We start from the raw sequence: 21,404 nt of genomic DNA, 5'->3' as shown, positions 1-21,404 counted from the left end.
TTTGAGAGTTACTGCAGATAATTCTCTGAAAACATCAGTTCATTGAACATGATCCATTCCAGCTCATAAAGGGAAAGATCAGAAACATGTTCAACATGGAACTTTGCCAAAGGATGAACATCAGCTTGTTAAAATTTAGAGTATGGAAGTCGTACTTACAGGATAGGAGAAGAGGTCAACTGGCTGTCTAAAAGGCTCAGAGTCCTCTCTTTCGTAAATCAGGTTTAACAACTGCTTGCATTGCTCTTTCCAAGCATCAGGACTTCCTTTCATGGGCTGTCTTTTTATTCGTCGTCTTACCTGCTGGGAAACAGATATATTTAATCATCTTTCAAAATATTCAGAATTTCCACTTTAAGTTCCTATTAATTTACTAGCGTTCTGATTTGAAATAGATTTCCATAATTAAAAACAGAACTGCAAGAACTTAAAGCATAGCTAAAGACACAACAATAAGCAGTACGCAAAATGCAGAAATATGCTTTTTCTGGCAATAGATAATCACTCAAATCCATACGAAGTACACAATATTTCAGATTCAAGCCTGCTATTGTTGTCACTTTTCCCTCAATTCTGATTGCAAACTGAATTTGTTCTAGATATCCTTCTGATCAAACAAACAAACAAGATTCTTCAGCAATTAAATTTTCCTGGACAGCAGCATCTTTAGTCTGGCAGCACTGACATACAACTGAATTCACAACATTTGAACTACAGACTATGGGCTGATGAAAGATTTAAACTATTTCAGAACTAAATGACTATCTCAGTACCTGTTCCACCTGTCTTTGTAAGCTAAATCAACCAGAAAGATTTACTCACTCGTTGTTTTCCAGAGGAAGTTCCTGGAGCATCTGAATCTACATCTACTTCTGCCACCTAAAGGAAAAGGTGATGATTACACACATAAAAGCTTGTGTGCACATGGAGTAATGGAAACAAGCAGGGTTACAACAAAATAACAGCGAATACAATTACAAACTACTCAAATGAAAAGACAGTTTAAAGCAAAACAGAAACCAGTTTTAAATCAGAAGTTACCAAACTTCAGGGTAGGAGGTAGAAAAAAAAGGTAGAAAAGCCACTGCATATCTTTTCCAATCCGAATTTGCTTCCATGGAAATTACATGTAAACATCTAAGAAATATTAGTGGCTTGTTTTCAGTCCTTGAGAATTCAGCTAAGTCTCAGTCTTGCTGAGCTATATACCTCTGCATATAAGTTCATGCCACGAGCAGCTGTACTGAGTTTATTCTGACTTCATGTAGTCTCTTACATTAAATTCTGTAACTTTTTGCAGATACTGAATTTAAAAATATAAGTTCTCACAATCATACTTAATGGTCTTACCTCTTCCTCTTCATCAGTACTGCTCAGGTCTTCTGCTTTCACCTTATTATATATATCTAATATATCTGTACAACTCTGATCCCTGTACAGCAATAAGAAAACATATAATGACATATAATCAAAACATATAATTGAATTTCTTAGAAACTCAAAACATCAGGTCTATGAAGATGACTTAAAAAAAATGCCTACCCAATGAAGCGAAGTAATACATCTGTTACAATTTTCGCTGCTTTGACTATAGGACTGTCTGGCTCATTGAAAGTCCTGGCATTGTGTTCAATGTATCTTACCTCCCACATCAGTGCAGAGATTCTCCTGAAACAAAAACAACAACAAAAATGAAAGGGATGGAGAGGAAGGGGTACACCCTTCACCTTCTGATTTCAGTAGATTTACTGAGTTTAAAAGTACGCAGGAAACAGGTTGCCAGAGACAGAGGTAAGAGGTTTCTGTTCAGACACTGCTTACTGCCCCATTAAGTGTGCAGATTGAGACAACTTTGTAGAGGAAAGATATCCCTCTTGAAATCAGCAATGAATGGAAAGAAAAGAGGAGACAAACCTACTGAAGATTGCTGTCCCCTCCCAGTTAGAGAAAACCCCGGGAAAAGAGCATTATAGAAAAAGATATTAGCTATCACCAAGTTAACTGGAAAAACTAAGACTTCTGGTTTACAGCACTATTTAGCCCAATTCTAGCAACCACAGTACCAGAAAAGTATCTGGTTCAAAGGCAGCAAAAATACAGATCAAATATAGTCAACGTACAGTGCATCCAGGGACTAAGACACTGAATGTGTAATAAAAGGGACACTCCAGATCCAGATATACCAGCTTTTGCCTTAACACCATGGCCAAAAGAAATGATCATATAGTAGGACTTACTTTCTACAGAGTCAAATAAAATCTCACTTTATGCTTTCAGTTTACCAAATACGTTGCCTAAGTAGCATTGCATGTTATTTAGCTAAGCATATTTTGCTCAAATAGTCTACTGAAAATGTAGATTACAAACAAGTAAAAAACAAACTGACCTATAAAACCTGTTTTCAAGTCTCCTCCTGATTGTGGTGAGGTCAGTTGGATAAGCAACTACAGTGCAATACATGGGATAGGCACTAAGGTCCACTGGAACAGCAAAGGGATTAGAAATGTCTGAAAGACAAAAGATCAAAGTAATTCAGATGCCTCAGATGATACCTGCAGGAAAGGTGTAAAATATCTAGATTCCTTATAATAGTTTCTGTGTTTCCTTCCTAAGAATTCAGTAAAAGTAATACATGGGCACCACATGACATTTAGCAGACTCTTTTCAATTATTTAGCTGAGAACATTTCAAATACCTCATGTCAATTCCCAGCACCCCACCTTAGCTACCATTCAGTCACGTGCAGCCGCACTGATGTCCTTAATACTTCCACCCTTTCTCTCCAAACATACCAAGAGAAAGAAGTTGCTCAATTCCCCGAATTACTCGTTCACATTCTTCATCTCTGGAATGGGCCCCCCATTCTCCTTCTTGGGGTTTGTAGAGAAGAGCTGTCAGCTCATCTGGAGTCACAGGAACTCCAGCACCAACCTCCTCTGGATAAGCAGCTAAATATGAAGAATTCAACAACAGTGAGCACCGGCGGTGACACAAAACTATTTTCTTTACATATGGATGTGAATTCAAAACACACTTACTTCCTTCTGGAATTGGCTCCATGTCCCAGGGACTCATTTTCTCTCTTTCATTATTGTCCCAACTTTTAAAAATAAAAATAAAATACATTCAAATACTTAAATTAAGCATTTAATTTTTCATCTGGCTTAACATAACAACAAATATTTTTCTTCCCGTGCATTCACAGCAATGCTATTTATGCTAGAAGCGTTGCTTCAGGAACAAGATCATTGTTAAATACACGAAAACAATGAAGCTTATTATGTATTTAAATGGAAAAAAAGGATCCATGTTCCTCAAGTATACACCAAGCATGTCAACGTGTCTGATATATTGCAACTGTGTAAGTACTTACTGAACAGAGTAGCACTGGAAGGAACTATCAGGGTATTCTGCCTGAAAAGGTTGCTGACTCTCCACAGTTCCAAACCACCAAGCATCATCTATTATACTGCGAAATCTATCCCCTTGAAGGAAAAAGGATTTTTGCAGAATTTATCATTTCTCTTTTCTGCTACAGGAATTGTAGTAAACATCAAATAACGTTTCCAATGATCACTATAGTATAAAGTGTGACACAGTCTCTTAACATCATGTTATAAAGATGCTGCACATCATCTTACAAACACATCCTCACAAAGCACAAGCCTGGCTCTAAAAAGTCAGGCTGTGGGAGTGCTATAGGAATATCAGAGTTACAAAACAAGATTTGTAAATTAACTGCAAAATAAAACTTATAATCTAGAATCTTTACCACAAAGTAAGTCTATTAATAGAGTATATAGTAAAATTATTTTACATTAGGATAAACACTGCTTGAAAAAGAATTTGTATACCTAAATGTTAGAATTTGTTGTGATGTGAGCACTTCTTTCCCCATTTCAATGTCTGAAATATATGATATTATATACAGAAATATCATAATAACATCATATTATATACAGAAATTAAAACAAACAAACAAACAAAAAAACCCCAAAAGACACAACCACCAAATTTTAGCCTATTAAGCAAACAAAGAAACTGCAAAACATATGAAGTCGTTACCTATTTGCCAGTTCCTCTCTTTGGCTTCATTATAAAACTGATGCAGCACAAGGAAGTCAATAACATCTGGCATATCATGATACCTTTGTGAAATAGAAAAATATTACTTCTGTTACCCACAAGCATTGTAACACATGTACAATACAGCCTCCAAACACAAAAATTCATGCATTTTCTTTTCATGTTTAGCATAATAATGAATCCATGCCATTGTGTCTTGAAAGAGAGGAAAGAAAAAATGGGGGAAGCTTCTAAGCCTCAGTAAAATTTCTCAAAGAACACCATCAGAATTGCAGTTACTCACTTAATGGAAAATGATTCTCCTGTCATTTTGCCTGTGATTGGATCTAGGAATGCAAGCTTCAAGCAGCAAAGTGTAGGGGGCCCAACTTCGTATTTAATTCCTACAGTCTTCACAAATTCTTGTTCCTATTAATCAACATGCACAGAACAACATTATTTTAATATGCTTACAACAGAAACATCCACATTAAAGTACCAGACCTATAAACAACAAATAAATGTTTCCAATTTGCAGCCCACGTAATTTCACCCATAGAAGTTTTCTTTATCAAAAACTACAAATTAATCACCGTCTCCTTAAGAAGAAAACTAAAAATAAAAGATGTTCACAAACACACCAAGGCACTGAGCAAGATGCCCACAACTTATTTAATTTTTGTGAGAAGATTTTAAGGCACGCTACGTTCTGTTTCAACCACACTGATGGCACCACGGGTTATTCCTGACTAAAGCGAAGGCCTCTCACCCTTGTATAGCAACATACAGGGAAAGGAAAAGGAAACTCTTCCTTCTGAAGAGGAAATTCAATATTAGCATTGTACAATCACATCTTGTCAACCATGAGCGGGTGTTAAGATGTGTATTCTAAATGAAATAGCATTTTCTTATTCTTTGAAAGGCATCCCGGTGATGTCTTCGAAGATTACAGGTGGAATCACTTAGTACCTAGTGCTAATATCAGGATATTTTTCCAGTAAAGCAATTCTTTTCATATGCATATGAATATTACTAGCATTTATATATGCTCTTTGCTTGATATGAAATCTAAATAAAGAAAAACAAAATATGAAAACACTGAGCATTTGGTGTCACTGGACTCAGTAAATCAAAGTAAAAAGGTTAAGAAGAAGAACTTTGTAAGTATAATACCTAGCCAAACAATCTATAATACTTTTATTCTGTTAAAACACATAATATAATGTCTAGCTCCTCCAAGAATTTAAGAACATACACAATATGTTTAACTACATCTTGTTCAAGGAAGCTTGTGCATCCATTAAGATCTTTACTTACTTGTTGCAATCACATTTAAAACAACGATTCCACCTAAATGTTCAGGTCATTGCAGAGCATTGATAGAACTATAAACATCTTTTGTGGGGTGGATTCTGCTTGAATGAGAGTTAACAGAGGAAAAAAAAAAAATAGAAACACAAAAGGGACCTCTGGCAGCCATCTAGTCCAACACTTTCATACTGGCTTATAATGCCAGGTTAACACTATAGAGGCATTCAGCACTTTGAAGTATCCATTTAACTTACCCTGAGTTCCATTTTGTTCCATGGTTGTTTTTGCATGTTAATACTGTAAATTTTTGCTTTTCTTACTGCCCGCACATAAGCTTCATGGCCTTGCCTGAAGTATATGATCTTAAATGAGAATTTAAAAAAAATACATTATTTTACTGATAGTTATCCTGTATAGACTTTCAAAATTGAGATCATCACAAAGCATACAGATTTGTTTGAAAATGCATAAACAGAAATTGCCTGTGCACATAAAGGGACATAGGACAGCTATCCGTAAACATCTGGTTCCCTAAGTCAGCTATCTTGACCATGAGTCACTGAAAGCTAGATTTAATAGTGCCAACCAAAAAAAAGTTCATCAGCCTAGATGGGAATTTAAAGACTGCTACAGTCAGTATTACCTCATCTCCCATTTGTGGGACAAAAGGTGAGCGGCGGGGTATGGTATCCAAGATCCACTGCGGGGCCAACCATTCTTCACTGGGTTCCCCTTCCATTGAAAGCAGTCCACTTGGTTTCTTAAATACATTAAATTTAGAGCAAAAGCTGCAATTACTGTGGCAAAGTATACAACAACAGATTATAAAGCATGATCTAAAGATAACGATACATAAGGGCAAAGCAAACGCTGGAACCTTCCAAAAATCTCAACTAACTCACAGGTGGTAAAAAATGTTCATTATCAATAAAACAGAAGATTAAGATGTTCATAAATAAAGAGACTATGTTTCTGTAAAAATACACTGCCGGTCTTTAACAATTATTAGGAAAAAAACAAATGGTTAAAAAAAAAAAAGTGTATTTATGAAGTCAGAAAGGCCCTCATAAATTAAAAATGCCAACCTTTTTTCTGGGTTGTTTTAGTTTCCTTCGTTTTTGTTCCACTCCTTTTGTTCCCTTCAAATTTTCATCTTCAGAACTACTACAGATTTTCCGAGCTGCCTGCCTCGTTTGTCTCTTTGGAGGCTGGAGATTAATTCCAGCATCTGCTGTCCAGTCAGAATATTCACTTGATGAATCACTGTAGATAATATAAAATTGTAAGAAAGGAAACAGCACTTCAGTTTTCACACAGTGGAATGAAAGGTCCAATCCTTCAACCTGTTTTTCTGGTTATGTGAAACAGACGTCAGGATCAGGGCACATTTCCATTCTCTTAATGAACAGTTAAGTGATATCTTAGCAGATTATTTTAACAATTGAAAATTCCTGGTAAATCTAAGAATTCTGTTTGGTACTTATTGTCATACTAAATATCTCACTGATTCATAGACTGACTTTATAAGAATTGACTTAATTGCATGAAAATAATCAGAAAATCAGAGCACTCTTAAAAATACATCTCCAATTTTAATACCCAAATAAGAGACACAGTATCTGTATTAGCTCACATCCCTTTCAGTTGTAAAAGCATAGCATTAAAAAAAGAGACTGTGGAAGTGGTACACAAAGACATATTGACAATGGAAAAATTAACTACTGAAACATGAACGGAAGATACGCATACATTTCTATCAATATTTCTACTAGATACTACTAAATGGCATCAATTTTTCAATAAGTTATTAGCTTAAATGGGGATTTTCATAGAAACATTCTTTCAAAATTGTTCTTCATTTCCATAAATAAAAAGGAAATGCTGTAAGTGGGATTAGGAAAGGAGACACTCCTTTCTCACACACAAGTCACTGTATTAAAGACGCTCAAATACACAGAAGTATTTACTTGATAAGACTCTGGAATTTTTTGTTGTTAACATTTTAAACTACTTTAGTCTATGACAGTCTGCTTCAGTCTGTCATAGGGTGTAACAGATCTGTATCTTTACAAGGTTATTCAGTAACACTTCTTCCTGAACTTGCAATCATAGTTTCACAATATCAGAGCAAATGTCTTACTTATCTTGCTCAAATTACTTAATGAAGAGGCAAATAAATCTACCTGGAGCTGCTGTCACTTTGCCATGTTGCCACAGGATCATCCACAGATGCATCGCTTGTGCCAACTGTCTCATCTTCCTGTATTAAAAACAAAAGGTTTCACTTTGGGGCAAAATTTTACATGTACCATTTTTATTTACAAGTTATACGGTCTGTTTCACTTGAGGAAAGCTTTGTAGTTAAGGACTAATTTAAATAATTCCACAATTTCTTTCTTTATCTTAATATTATATTATTATGTAATTCCTGGTGTGAATTTTAACAGTACTTGCACCATAGAATATGTTCTTATTTAAGTGTTTGATTAATAAATTTTTGTGTCACTTGTCCTTTTCAGTATGTTCTGTAGCTATTCTGTATGTTCACTGCATTCACAATTCTCTGTCTCTATTTACTTTGCATGTCTCCCTGCTGAGAAAAAAGTTATATTTAATCTGGTATATTTTAAGTTCTTCCATTGTTGTATCAATGATTAATACCAACATCTCTTTCAACTACAGTCTACAGATGTGGATGAAATTAAAGTACTGAATCTGACCTAGAATATATGTGCAGCATGAACTCTACTACATGTGAATGTCCAAAACTGTAAGTGGTTTAACCCAATCCAGTTAAAATTATTTGAAAATATTTCAGATTTCCAAAAATACACAACCTGTTTTAAGCTAGTTTCGAATATTGTACTAGCACTGAGGTAAATGATCCTCCTCTCTCCAAGATTAACATGCTACAGTAACACCACAAATCCAAAGGACTCAACAGTTTGAGCATTATTTTTTAAGTGGAGAAACTCCTGAGCCCTAGCAATGACAGTGCTCTCAGCACAACTGCTGTCAAAACGCAATGTTTGTGAACCAGGAACATGTGGGAGGAATCACTTGACATATCAGACCTCTGAGGAGCTGTCTGACTCCTCTCGTGCACGTGAGTTTTGACTTGCTCCTTGCTGACTGTGCTCTATTGTGGAGCGGGTCTGGTATGCGTGCTGGCGTTTGCGCTGGTTCCTTCTCAAAGATCTTCCACTTCCTGGTTGGTAATCATTCTTTTATCATGTGAGAGGAGAGAGAAGAAAACAAGTACATACTTAATAATGAATTATGGAGTTAAAAGATATCTTTTTAATACAAGATTTTCTACAAATGCCAACCAGGAAACCTAGAATTAGAATTGAAAAGAGATCTTTTACAGACTCGTGGTTGCTCATTTCAGTGTATGTTGGTTTTGTTTCGTTTTTTTCAGTTGGATGGTTTTTGTTTGTTTAATATCAATACTACTTTTTAAAGTATCTTTCTTTCTAAGAAGGACTGCTATGATGAAATATAGTTTTTCTAAAACAATTCCTGCAGCCTCTGGATGAGACAAAAGTTGGCCACTTAACGGGTGGCACCTCTCATCTTTCTCCTAATTTCTGTAAGTCAGGCTGAGCATTTACCATGACACTGCTCTTTTGCTTTCCCAGAATCATCCAACAACTGAAGCCTTATGGACATAGATTTACCATTGTTTTTTGCACACTACAGTATAAAAATAGACAAGTTACAGTTACTGAGAAAAGTAGGAGAGCCAAAGTAACAATTAGCACTATTGATCTTCTAAATCATTTCCTTTCATTTTATTTTTTAGCTGAGTTCTCAGAACTGTTTGACACTCAGGTTCTCACTTCTGGTGAACTGACTCACCCGTTGTAAGGTATGGGATGGCTTTCTCTTCTTTTCAACAGTGTATAAACCAATTTCAATTTCACCTTTGGCAGCTCGACATTCTTCCTGGACCCTAATTATGCACAGGAAACATCCATTTTATTCACTAGATCATTACATACTCAACAGTCTCTCTATAAATTAAAGTACTTCTGTGTCTCTTGCTACAAGAAATCTGGGCACAGGTCCTCCTAACAGCATTCACATATACTTCACTCCAAGAAAACTGAAACGCATTACAGTTAGTGTGGGGTTTGGTTTTAAACAAAGCTTCAGGAAGACAGAAGAATCAAATCAGAAGATTGAAATTAAAAAGGAAAAATGTGTATTTTGAACCACTGAAAAAAGACTTAATTGAGAAGAGAAGGAATTACTATTCTTAAACCTTCAGCAGAAGCTACCACTCCAATACTACTATCTGAATTTCCAAACAAATCCCCCCAAAAATGAAATTATTTCCGAAAAATTGTTTTTTAAAACCTACACTGGATGTATGGAAGAACTGTTAAACATCATAGAATTTAATTTTCTTTTCTTATCTCATTTGGCTTCTTACTTGCTGATGCCTGGAGGAAGCTCATTCACCACCACTCTTCTGCTCCATGCCATGAGATCTCTCTCTGTTGCCATTTGACTTCGGGGAGCATTGTGATGCATTTGCCGGACCCCTTCAATTTGACCACTTCTCCGGAGACCAACATTTGGTGGAGATGCAATTTCCAATGCTGGACTTCGAAGAGCTGAGGGGGTAAAAAGATTTTTTTCTTCACCTCTATGACCAATGAATAAAACCCAGAATTTAAAGCTTAAAGATTGCAGAACGCCTTTTTGGAACACCAATTAGATGTCAGGTGGCTTTGTCTCTTGCTTCAGATGAAGGTTTTTACATACCGGCCATGGACTACTGCAGATGTATTTGTTTCTGTAATATCACCTTTTTTTTTTATTGCAATAATCACTATTGCAATACCTTAGGGATGTCTGTGGCAAGCAGACAACATAATTATTAGAAAAATTGTAAAGGCACTTAAGTGACCCTCAAATCGAAGCCCGGTCTTCCGTTGAAAGGCTTTTAAGTCATGAGTCTTAAATTCTGTGGTAGAAGAAAGAGGAGATTATCACCTAGAATAACAGACTGCTGCAAGGTTTAACATTTCTCTTGTGCCTGTACCTGTATTTGTAATGTTTACCTAGTGTGCACAGGCACACTTTTCATCAGGTGGCACAATAATGCAGTGCTACACATTCAGAAGAAAACAGAGACTGAGACTTCATGGTAGCTAAATGAGAAAATAATGCTGATAAAATCAGAATTGCTGCTGCTGTCACTGCCTTAATTTATCTCGTCGATACTTTCCCAAATAACAATTTCTACATGCTTAAATAGGGCTAACAGCATGAAAAAAAAATTGAATTTACAACTGTGCTACCCTACATAGAGATATTCAGCTATTAAAATACCAATCACTTCATATATATTCTAACTGACTCACACAAATGGGTCAGTTCATGTGGGAAAAACACTTTGCAGAACTTGTACCGTCAGTAACTTCATTCATTTCTAGTCTCTGACATATGGAAATCCCCTCTCACACAAATACAGGGGCATTTGTACATATTTTGCCAATACAACGGAGGACTGGGATTACACATCAGCCTATCATAAAAAGCAGAAAGGACTTCCTGTGAATTGAAGCTGCCTACTAGGCCACATTAATGACAACACCAATTCAGATCAAAGCAAAAGTGTATTTTATGCAGTTTCCAGTAATATGTTTCCTATTCCTTCCTGAATTTAAACTCTAAATCTAGCAATCTAAGATTTGCCAGGAAACTCTAATACAAAAGTATAATCAGTCATCTCACCTAAAATTAATCTATTAGTGATGTAAATTTTTTAAAAGCTCAGGATGACTTGCAGCAGAAGTCCACAGCATCTGTTCTGTTATGACAACTGCACTCAATCAGCTGCTTCACAGTCAGCTGTTCATATCTGACTGAGTTTGTTTTAAATTTTTAATCACTTTGCATATTAAAAATACAGTCACAATAGCAGAACACTCACCAGGAGAACAACCTCAGGCTTTCTCAGGAAACACTAAGACAGAGCAGACATGTTTATTTTATAAACACTGATGCTCAGCTTTAGCATTTATACTGCACAAGGAAGCCATTAGCCTGTCACAACATTGTATTCCATTGGCATTCTCTAATTACATACTGTTGACTTGACATTATTCAGTTAGAAAGTATCATCTCCATAGTGATTAAGTGACATCAAGACAATATAGGGAACTTTATTTTTAGAAACGATTTATAATAGAATTAACACATTAACAGTTCTAAGTAATCAGATAATGCCCAGTTAGTAAGGTGATCGGCTGCATCTCCAACATTTAATTCCTTTGACAGCATTAGCAAGTGCCCCAGACAAGTTAATAATATGCGTAAGAACAAAAGCAAGAGTCCTCAAAGACATAGTCCTAAAACACAAACTTGAACACATTTTGATTAGTGCCTTACTGTTCTTTACCTAAAGAAATGACAGAGGTAAAGAGGGGACGCTTACCTCCATTAACAGAGTGAGATCTATTGAGTGGAGGGTTTGGAAGAGTTTCTCCTTCATTAATTAGTCTTAGATCCTGTTCCCTTTGTAGCTCTCTGATCATCCCATCAAGGATACTCTCATCTTGGTCATTAGTTTGCTGCCCAATGACTTGTTCAACTACTTCACCATCACCTTAACAAGAACAGGGTTATGACTTCTTACAAAATGCTTAATTTCTGATTTATAAACACTATAAAAACAATCAAATTTTAAGTTGTGCTGTCTGCCCTACAAAACATCTGATTACAGGTAATCTTTCTGCTCTCAGAATGGAGGCAAAGTTTATCTATAAGAAAAGCATTTATTTACAGACTTGCACATAAAATAAAAATAAGCACTTTGGAATAACAGAAAGAAATAATACTTCAGTAGGTAACAGTGGAAGACCTCTATCAGAGATCAGCATTTTTCAAAGTCTGTCTTACTTTCCTGCTTCCTTACTCACATAGTCACATCAAGAACAACTGGATGATAGTTTAAGCGTGCTACCATAAACGTATGTAGAGGTCCAAAGATTTTGGAATACTGCAGTCTCCTTGTCTCATCTCCAATCTAGTTAATCCCGTACACTTCCTTTATGCTATGAAGGTACCCTGATTTGTTCTTCTACCTCAAGGCTGATTTTAAACTACTTGTTTCAGAAGAAACTGAATTAATCTTTACCGTACCATCCTGCTGAACTGGTGCTCAATACTGTGCAATACATGTATTATGCATGAGACTTAGACAGCATACCATTAGCTACATAACCCAGCTGAGGAATAAGTTGCTCATCCTTGCAATTTTCTCTCCCTGGTACCAGCCGCTGGAATCTCGTGGGATGAGGATTTCCATCAACATCCACCAGAAATGGAGGAGGCATAAGATGTGGAGCCTGTTGAGTCTGTTCATCCAAAACATAGTTATTTGCATCACGGATCAGTGGACGGTAATCTGTATGGAAGAACATCTGATCTGGAATCTGCAAGAAAAGCAATTTAGTAAATAAATAAACGGCCATTTGCAGCTGTCGTGAAGCTTTGGAATGGCTCCCATACCCACATACCACAACTCCTACACTTAGAATCAGCAGAAGAAATGTTATGACAGAGAACAGATGCCTACCACAAATGTGTTTTATTATCAAGACTTGATGCAAATATTCAATAGTAAATTATGCCAAGGTGAATTGAAGGAAGATAATGTCTTGCTCCCTTGTCTAGAGATTCTCTTCTAAATCTTTTTAACTTAGATAAACAATAACTGCTCCCTTATTTAATTTAATTAGTATTTAGTCCATGGCATGGGGGAGACAACAAACTAACACAACTACTCCTAAGACAAAATGAGGTCAAGAGAGATGAGTTTAAAATTCACTCAACTCACCTTTTCATAATATTTACTGCATCCAAATCCAAATAGCAGCAGATGTCCATGAGAGTCTGTGCAGGCAAAATGCTGTCCATCTGGTGAGAACTTGCAATCAAAAACAGCTCCATGGCCTTGGCCCTCAATCTGTATACAAATAGAGCATCCCTTTCAAAATCATGTATTCTCTATGAAAAGAAAATTGCACTTGTGCTTCATCAAGTACTAAATCCTAATTCTGTGAACGCTCTCCACTCACTCAATGCTTGCTTTTACTTTTCTACTCAACTACTAAAGTATCACTGACATATAAAGTCAAATTACTTCTTTGCCCTTAAATTTCAATGCAACTGTTAATGTATGTTCTGAAACAAGAAGTCTAATTTTTTTTTTAGTGGAAGATACAGAGCAAGCCTGTGGCAAAGAACTCATACACATTTTAGCTCCGTACCAGCAGGTTTCACATCAGGTGCCAGGAAGCTAGTTCAGGTCCTGAAGTAGCACAGCTGCATTTGCTCAGCAGTGGAATCAGACCAACAAACCTGACTGCACAGATTAAGACAGATGCCACACAAGACAACCATGCTGTTTCCCAGACCACAGCATTGTGTTACAACACAGAAACTTACTGGTTTTCATTGCTCTACCTTGGGAATGACTGTTATCTTTTGCACAGTATAACTATATGAATGAATAATATTCTGATGCAACACATCCCATGAAAGACTTGCTGCTACACTTAAACACACAGTAAACATAATTGGGTGTTGCTTTCTGAAGAGTATAGTGTTCCCTGTTCTATACGCAGGAACTTTCCACTAATCTTGTCGTAACATTGCTCACAGTAAGTACATGATGAAATCCACTCTTGCCTCAAGACCAGTTATACACAAATGTAAAAAACCAAAACTCCTTCCCTGATTATTCTTACCATGTTAAAGTAATTACGAATTTTTGTTCCTTTGTCTATATCCCATATGAAAATATTTCCATCGTGACCCGCGGAAAGTACAATCCTTTGGTCGAATGGATGGGCCTCCAGAACAAAAACTTCATCATCATGACCCTACAGTGAAAGCGGGGTAAAAAAGAAAGTCATGTTTCTCCACATAACATCTCTGAATACTCTGAATAGTATTTAGTGCAAGGATATCTAAAACAGCTCAGTTTACTAGATCTTAGACTAGAACTGTATCTATACGTAGCTGACATTTTGTCAGAGGCTTGGCATTATCATACTTTCTGCTTCAGACTGTAGCTCAGCACAAAAGGAGAGGGGAGAGGAAGCAGAAATCAGTATTGAGGACAGCTGCAGCCCTCTAGTCAGGGCAGAAGCTCTGGCCTCCAAATAGGCTCCCTTGTCAGACAGCAATCAGCAGAGTCTAGCAGCACTTTGGTCATCAGCTCCTCTCCTCGTGATACACATCCTCCCAAAAAGCACAAGACAGCCAGTATATTTCAGGATAGAACATTGCTTAGAAGGAGGCATGAGGTTGCAGCTCAGCCTCAAATCACTTTTAGAGTTCATTTATAACAAACAGGGATTATTCACTTGAACTTTACTCACAGATAAGCTATGAAGAAGCTGCCCTGTGGATGAGTTCCACACTTTGAGAAGGAAATTGTTGACTGCAGTGATGACAGTGGCATCATATCTATCCCAAGCCACCATTGTAACCTTCAGTTTAGTCACCTTGTCCTCCCCAGATGCTACATTGTTTCTAAGAAAATTCATAATTTAAAGAAGAAATAAATCAGTAACTGCATACAGAAACATTTAACAGCGCTAAGATGTGAAGCTAGGGAGATCATGGCCGCCACTACTACTGGCTAATGCAGAAGAAGGAAGGGGAGCTTCTGCAGTAGCAAAAACCAGATACAGAAAATAGTCAGTACCATTAAGATTCATAGTTCTCCCTCCTTAAAAAGAACAAGTTTCCTTCCTGTTCTTCAATGACCACCCTCACCTACCATAACTCCTTCTTTCATTTCTATTAAGACTTTTTCTACAAGACACTTTATCTTATTAGTCATCAACACAAGTAAACTCTGTAATGAGCAAAAGCTTCCTAAATAAATCAGATTCAGGCTCCACCAGCTAGCTTATTAAAAATGTAACCACGTGAAATACAAAGAATGCAGCAAAGAAAAAAACCTGCCTAACGGATTTCCCCTTCACTGATTTTTGTTATCGTGCACATTCAACTAGAAGTGCATGAGAGAGTTGTGCACTAACAGAAGGCATGAGAGGACCTCAAACAGAAAAATTCAAAATTCAAATTGGACCTGAGAATAAAATGAACACAACTCATCTCTTACCTGAAAGCTTAGGGAAAAATGCAAGGTTAATAATTGCTCTGGATGTATATTTCTATATTACAAGAAATTCTGCAAAGCAACTCAGGTCTTGGGCTAAAATAAGAAATCTAAAAGTGTGTTTATACAGGAAGGAAGGTTGTTATGGAAAAGAACCAGTGTCAAACCTCTCATCAACCTTCTGCCTACTGTCATTTGTTCTCAAGTGAGTGAAATAAGCATTAGTGGCCTAAATTTGTTTATCTGAATAGTAACTGAAATCACAAAAGAAACTGTCTGTTATTTGTAACAATGACTGCATAACACTAGAAACTGCCAAACATCCATATTCACATTCATATTAGATATTGTGCTCTTTTTTGTGTTTTAAACTCAATTAATTCATTATAATTTTAACTCTATCCCACAGTACAACAATAGAACAATATACATGACATAAAATGAATACTAACGACCTGAGGAAAATATAACAGTAACAACTAGATCTCTTCTGAGAGGTGAGAAAAAACAAGAGTTGTCTTGAACACATATATACATATATTTATTTTAAAAACATATGGGTCTGCATAGGATCAATGACATTCTACTACAAATCTTCCACGAAATGAACTCTATTTGACATTCTTACCACATGAATAAAATACTAAGTGTTCCCCAACCACTAGAGTCAGGCACTACCAATTATTAATATTTTCTTCTGGGGGCATTTTCAATACACCACTAACATGCATTTTTAATTAACTTAAAATTAAGTAAATAGTTTTAAATTCCAAGATTTTGTTTTTTATGTAAACAATGGTAAGCAGCGTGCTTTGTTTAGTTTACTTTACCCTGTCATTTTAGTTGCCATATCCAGGACTACACTCTTCCATTCTTGCTGATGATACTGCCATACTCTTGCCGTTCCATCTCTGCTTCCACTGACAAATCTTAAACTATGGGGTGGAGGTGAGAAACAAAAAAAGACAAAAGAATCATGAAATTCTGCATAAGCATCAAGTCACTGCTGCTTCTGGTCTAATACCCAATTGCCCTTTGCCCATTCTCACTGTTCGGTAGCTTCACTATGGAGCTTTCTATCCTCAGCAGCCACATGCTCAGAGCATACTAAATCCTGTGGCAAGAATGTTTAGGAGTTTGGCAGAGGACTGTGATCCCCTCTGCAACAAATACGCACACACATACATGTATACAGGTAAAATACTTGAAGATGCATACTTGTGTGTATACTCTTGCCTTACTCTCTATATGCCCACACATAGGCGCGTTTCATCTGTCATAAAATCTCCATGAACTACTACCACAGAATAAAAAGCAGCTACAACATTTGGCAAGCCAAAAGCACACGTGTTCAAGTCAGTACAGAAGCTAGAATGTATTTAATACTTTTTCAACACTTATTCTTTATATTGTTTGTGCATCTCTGATCTAGAGAATATAATTAAAAGACAGTGAGGTTACAATTTTCATATCAGATTCTGTACAGCAGAAAACAGTTTATATCTCACAACATTAATTACATTTGGTTATAGCTAGCAGATGGCCTTGGAATGACTTCAATGTCGTAATTCATACAAGCTGCACATTCCCTTTTTAATGACATCAGCAAATCCCTTGAGCAGTTCATAGTGGAAGCAAAGAAAAAGAAATTACATGCCAGGAGTCTAGCATAAATTATAATACATTAACTTAGGGAAAAGGTGAAGACAGAGAAGGGAAATACCCACGTTGAATAAAAGCAGTAGCCCTGCCTGTGAAGCTGATCACAGAACTCTATCATAAAGCTTTGACCATCAATATTACAGAAGTCATTTTTGTTGAGAATTCTGACAAAAGCTCCTCAAATAACCAGCTTTCCCAGGAAAGCTAATGCCTTTATAATGTATTACATTTACATACAGAAACGATGATTGTTTCATCTTTTCACACGTCTTGACCTGGAACTTTTCATCATGATGGAAAGAGTGTTTAAATACACCCATGACAAGTTTTCCTTTATTTATTTATTTTTATATAAAGTAAAAACATGGTCATAACTTTTCCATTTGGTATATGAGTATAATTTTCAGCGACTACATGACTTAATACTCTCAGTGGGACTTGTGCTCTCACATTCCTTGGAAGGAAGGAACTGTTTGTACAATTGTATCAGCACATTCCCATATCATTTTCCATGACAAAGGCTTCTGAGTACAGGTGCAGTTCCTCTGGCAAAGGCACTGCTTTGCTTGGATGGCTCCTGCATGCACAAATCCCTTAAACCTTCTGCCAAGCAAAATAAGGAAAATGAGCAAAAGCTGGCATAAAAACATTTACATTAGGATGTTGGTCACTAATCATAGCTTGTCATACTGCATTCCAACACAGCTGTGCTGCAGAAGCTTGACACACGGATATGCCTATAGGAACCTCTTGCCATGGGCATCCTGCCTGCAGATCCTACAGAAGCAACAGCATCCTGACTTAACGCAGGTTTAAAAACCAAAAGCTTTGGAGGTAGGAACAGTTCATTTAATCAATATTAGGACTGCAAGATGACAGTAGTCATCTAAACTAATTAGCTGGAAATTCATGGATTTGCCTAAAAATTCACATTTTTGCACACGTTGTCAGACAGAAGCAAATTTTTATAAATAATAAAGCAGACCAATAAAATTGTCCACAAGACCCAAAGATCTTTATATCCCACTGAAGAGCTAAACTGTGCTTATCCCCCATCAAGAACCAATCAGGACTTTCTCCTGTCATTTCTGAGGCTGTTCATCGTATCATGTCCTTTACTAGACTCCCACTGAAGTCAAGTCAAGAACTTATGAATGGCGAATTCATTAAAACAAACACACTTGCCCAATTTTTCAGAACTCTGAGCACCAGAACAGAGAACCTGCTTGGTCAACATGCCCCGAGAGGGCCTCACAGAAGAAGCCATTCACCAAGGAATTAAACTAGACAGATAGCAAAGGGCGGATGACTTATGCTTCAGCAACATATCAGCAATGTCATATTATTTGGAAAATGTTTTCAAATTATGCAAATCATTGGCTGCTTTCTGGTCCCCAGCTGGTATAAATGATGCAGAAAGCATAGGCAAGAAAAGCTTAAACACTAAAAGAAAAAAACACACAAAAACCACTAAAATACAAACCAACACATAAATAATCTATCAACAACACTACCAGCTTCAACACGATAAGTACACAGTTAAACACAGAAAAAAAAACAGCTCTACCTATAACATAGTTCTGAAGTTCATTTTTTAATTATGCACAATAGATACTCAGCTGCCAAAGTATCCACAACTCCTTTCCATCACACTCCAGACAACATAACAATTTCTATTTCTCCTTTCCTGCTTATCTTCCTTTCATCAGCTAATGCATGAGGTTGTATATCCTTTTGGCCTGTGAAGATAGGATTGCTCCAATGCTAACCTAAGAGCATGCTTCTTTGAAAGTCACATATTTGAGAGTTCCCATACTAAAGAGAGGATGGAACAAGAGTAGCTGAGAGGATAAAGTGGCATCTTCATCTGTGCCTTGCTACAAAAACACGGGACATCTCCTTTGAATGCAAGAGCTAACTGAAGTGCTGCTATCACTGGTAGCTTGTCCACTCCTTTGCCTATAAGCTGGCCATCAGCACAAGCTAAATCTGGCAAACAGAGGTGTGGTACAGCCACTGCACCACCCCTTTGCTTCCTGGTGCTCCAGAAAAATAGAAGGTCAAAAGTCACTACCAGATGACAGCCACGCAGATAAACAGGTAAGTACACACACTTGCTCTTCACCTCGCCCTAACAGAACTGAAACGATAAAGCAAAGTAATTGGAAAATGAAATCCCAGATCCTACTGTAAAAACCTGAAAACCTGAATACACTCAGATGCTACTGCCAACTTTCTCAGGTAAAAGCACCTTCAACAGAAACCTCATTAATGAAGATCAGATCACAGCTCTTTGCAGATAGACGATTGCACTCCAGACCATGAAGCACACTTGCTTGTCTGACCGTCTATGAATGTGTAACAGTTTTAGCTTTACTTAGCTTATGCCTATTATAGTGCTCTTACTCCAGAAGTAACTCTTTCTGTACTTAACAAGTCTACCTGTGAGGTGAGACACTAAAAGGATACAAAATTTGGTTTCCTATTTACTCAATTTAAGAAAAAAAGAAACACCAAGAAAAGCACAGTCACAGAATATTTTTGTTGTTATATATATGTGTATATATATGTGCAGAAGACAGCAAGACTAAGCTTGCAGATATGGTACACATCTTCCAGTACACTTCAAATAATTTGTCCAAGATTAATCCGAGCCCATGTGCAGTCTTACTGTTGCACTAAGTTTATTTTGGAAAGTTGTTTAGAAAATTAAACACCACACTTTCAATGGAAAAATCCCAGGGCAGCCACTCACCTGTCTCCATTGTTACAGAACTGAACTGCGACAACTTTGTCCTAAACAAGGGAGGAAAAACAGTAGTAAGTGCTTTGTAAGATGAAACACTCATCCAAAAAGATCTTATTGTTGAACTGCTATTTAGCAAATCACACCTTCCTATACATCTCCTGTAATACATTATCATACAAATTCAAGAAAAGTCACATCCCCTGTTAAAATTTCCCAAGCAGGCATTTTGTTTTAGGCATCAAAAAAGAAAAATCTCAAAGAGGGGGTGAATCCACAGCCTTCCAGAGCGAGCTCAGAGAGGGATGCAAAGGATTTCTAGCTCAATCTCCTCAGTATTTGCATATTTAGGAGGAGGAAGCTGCAGCAGCTCTGCTCTTACCTGAGCACAGCCTTCCTGCACAGTGCCACAAAGCAAACCTTGCCTGGGAACCCTGCACCTTTAACACTCCACTGTTAGCAGGAGTAGGACTCCCAGAGTCCCCAAGGCCTGGTAGGTATAGTGCTCAATACAATGGTAAATGAATGACTTAACCACATATATAAGAGGTTTGCAATTTTTAGATAGAACATTAAAGTGGTTCAAAATATTTTGTCCAACAACAACAGGAAAAGCAAACAAACCTTGGTTTTATTTCCACTTCTTAACTGTTGAGAAACTAGCATTAAATTTTAGACATTTTAAAAAAATTGTTATTTTACTTTGCTTAATACTTGTACTGGCTACATGCACTTGCTCATCTTTCCTCCCATGAATGTCCCCAGGTCCTGACAACAAGTGTCCAGCTCAGGACTTTTTCAGGGGCAGGCTAACAGCAGTCTGAGGTATTGAGCAGAATTCCAAAAATCAAAGGAATTTCAGTTTTCAGAATTCCAAAGCTGATGTGCTGAATACAGAAGATAAGTTCTTCCCAGTGAGCAAAACATTTGCTGGATTTACTGACTTGAAGCTCTGAGACACAAATGCAGGACTCACGACTCCCACTGAAGTTCAATTAATCAATTTAGTCCTCAGCTCTAACATACAAAATACTATTAAAGTGGGCAGCTGGGCTATTACAGTATGCTCCAAGCTCCTCATCATTGAGAAGCCTATCAATGTTGCTATGAGTTGGCCTTTCTGATACATTGTTTACCACAAACACAATAAATAATACTATCATCCTCTGTTCTCAGTAACAATTAAGAAATGAAGACAGATTTGATACTATTTTAGTAACTGCTCTCCATCAGATTTCAGTAAAATCAAGATATTCAATAGTTTTAATAGAAACCATCAAGACTCAGAAACCCAGAAACTAGCTCTGAAGGTTATTATACAGATATTCAGAATATTTTCAATTTTAATGAGAATCCTTCTGCATCACCTAAGAAAGGATACTCTTCAAGTTTTCCTTGCTTTCTAAATGATCCAGAGTCTGACGCCATACTCTAAAACCAGAATTACTCTGGGGTCTTTTTATTACA

General features: G+C 36.9%; 1 protein-coding gene across 7 annotated transcripts in view; it reads right to left on the bottom strand.

Moving 5' to 3' along the window:
* The window catches only part of BRWD3 (bromodomain and WD repeat domain containing 3), a 54,774-nt gene that overhangs the window by 10,153 nt on the left and 23,217 nt on the right, over nucleotides 1–21,404 (bottom strand). For 5 of the 7 annotated variants that reach the window (XM_015278524.4, XM_040699449.2, XM_046940599.1 and 2 more), the window contains 24 exons: nucleotides 19,947–19,987; nucleotides 16,360–16,464; nucleotides 14,781–14,934; nucleotides 14,145–14,279; nucleotides 13,232–13,360; nucleotides 12,602–12,827; nucleotides 11,828–11,998; nucleotides 9,815–9,998; nucleotides 9,238–9,331; nucleotides 8,451–8,600; nucleotides 7,560–7,636; nucleotides 6,462–6,639; nucleotides 6,020–6,136; nucleotides 5,631–5,738; nucleotides 4,370–4,494; nucleotides 4,066–4,148; nucleotides 3,374–3,485; nucleotides 3,039–3,100; nucleotides 2,793–2,948; nucleotides 2,387–2,507; nucleotides 1,543–1,668; nucleotides 1,351–1,432; nucleotides 823–879; nucleotides 160–303 (listed from right to left, as the gene is read on the bottom strand). In XM_015278524.4, the coding sequence (XP_015134010.1) occupies nucleotides 160–303; nucleotides 823–879; nucleotides 1,351–1,432; nucleotides 1,543–1,668; nucleotides 2,387–2,507; nucleotides 2,793–2,948; nucleotides 3,039–3,100; nucleotides 3,374–3,485; nucleotides 4,066–4,148; nucleotides 4,370–4,494; nucleotides 5,631–5,738; nucleotides 6,020–6,136; nucleotides 6,462–6,639; nucleotides 7,560–7,636; nucleotides 8,451–8,600; nucleotides 9,238–9,331; nucleotides 9,815–9,998; nucleotides 11,828–11,998; nucleotides 12,602–12,827; nucleotides 13,232–13,360; nucleotides 14,145–14,279; nucleotides 14,781–14,934; nucleotides 16,360–16,464; nucleotides 19,947–19,987 (2,937 nt within the window). The remainder of the gene's footprint in view (nucleotides 1–159; nucleotides 304–822; nucleotides 880–1,350; nucleotides 1,433–1,542; nucleotides 1,669–2,386; nucleotides 2,508–2,792; nucleotides 2,949–3,038; nucleotides 3,101–3,373; nucleotides 3,486–4,065; nucleotides 4,149–4,369; nucleotides 4,495–5,630; nucleotides 5,739–6,019; nucleotides 6,137–6,461; nucleotides 6,640–7,559; nucleotides 7,637–8,450; nucleotides 8,601–9,237; nucleotides 9,332–9,814; nucleotides 9,999–11,827; nucleotides 11,999–12,601; nucleotides 12,828–13,231; nucleotides 13,361–14,144; nucleotides 14,280–14,780; nucleotides 14,935–16,359; nucleotides 16,465–19,946; nucleotides 19,988–21,404) is intronic. The other 2 variants (XM_015278525.4, XM_040699450.2) reach the window with 1 other exon arrangement.

The sequence above is a fragment of the Gallus gallus genome, chromosome 4 (genome assembly GCF_016699485.2).
Source record: "Gallus gallus isolate bGalGal1 chromosome 4, bGalGal1.mat.broiler.GRCg7b, whole genome shotgun sequence".
Taxonomy (NCBI): domain Eukaryota; kingdom Metazoa; phylum Chordata; class Aves; order Galliformes; family Phasianidae; genus Gallus; species Gallus gallus.
The sequence above is the reverse complement of the archived record's forward strand: the minus strand, read 5'-3'. Positions and strand labels throughout refer to the sequence as shown.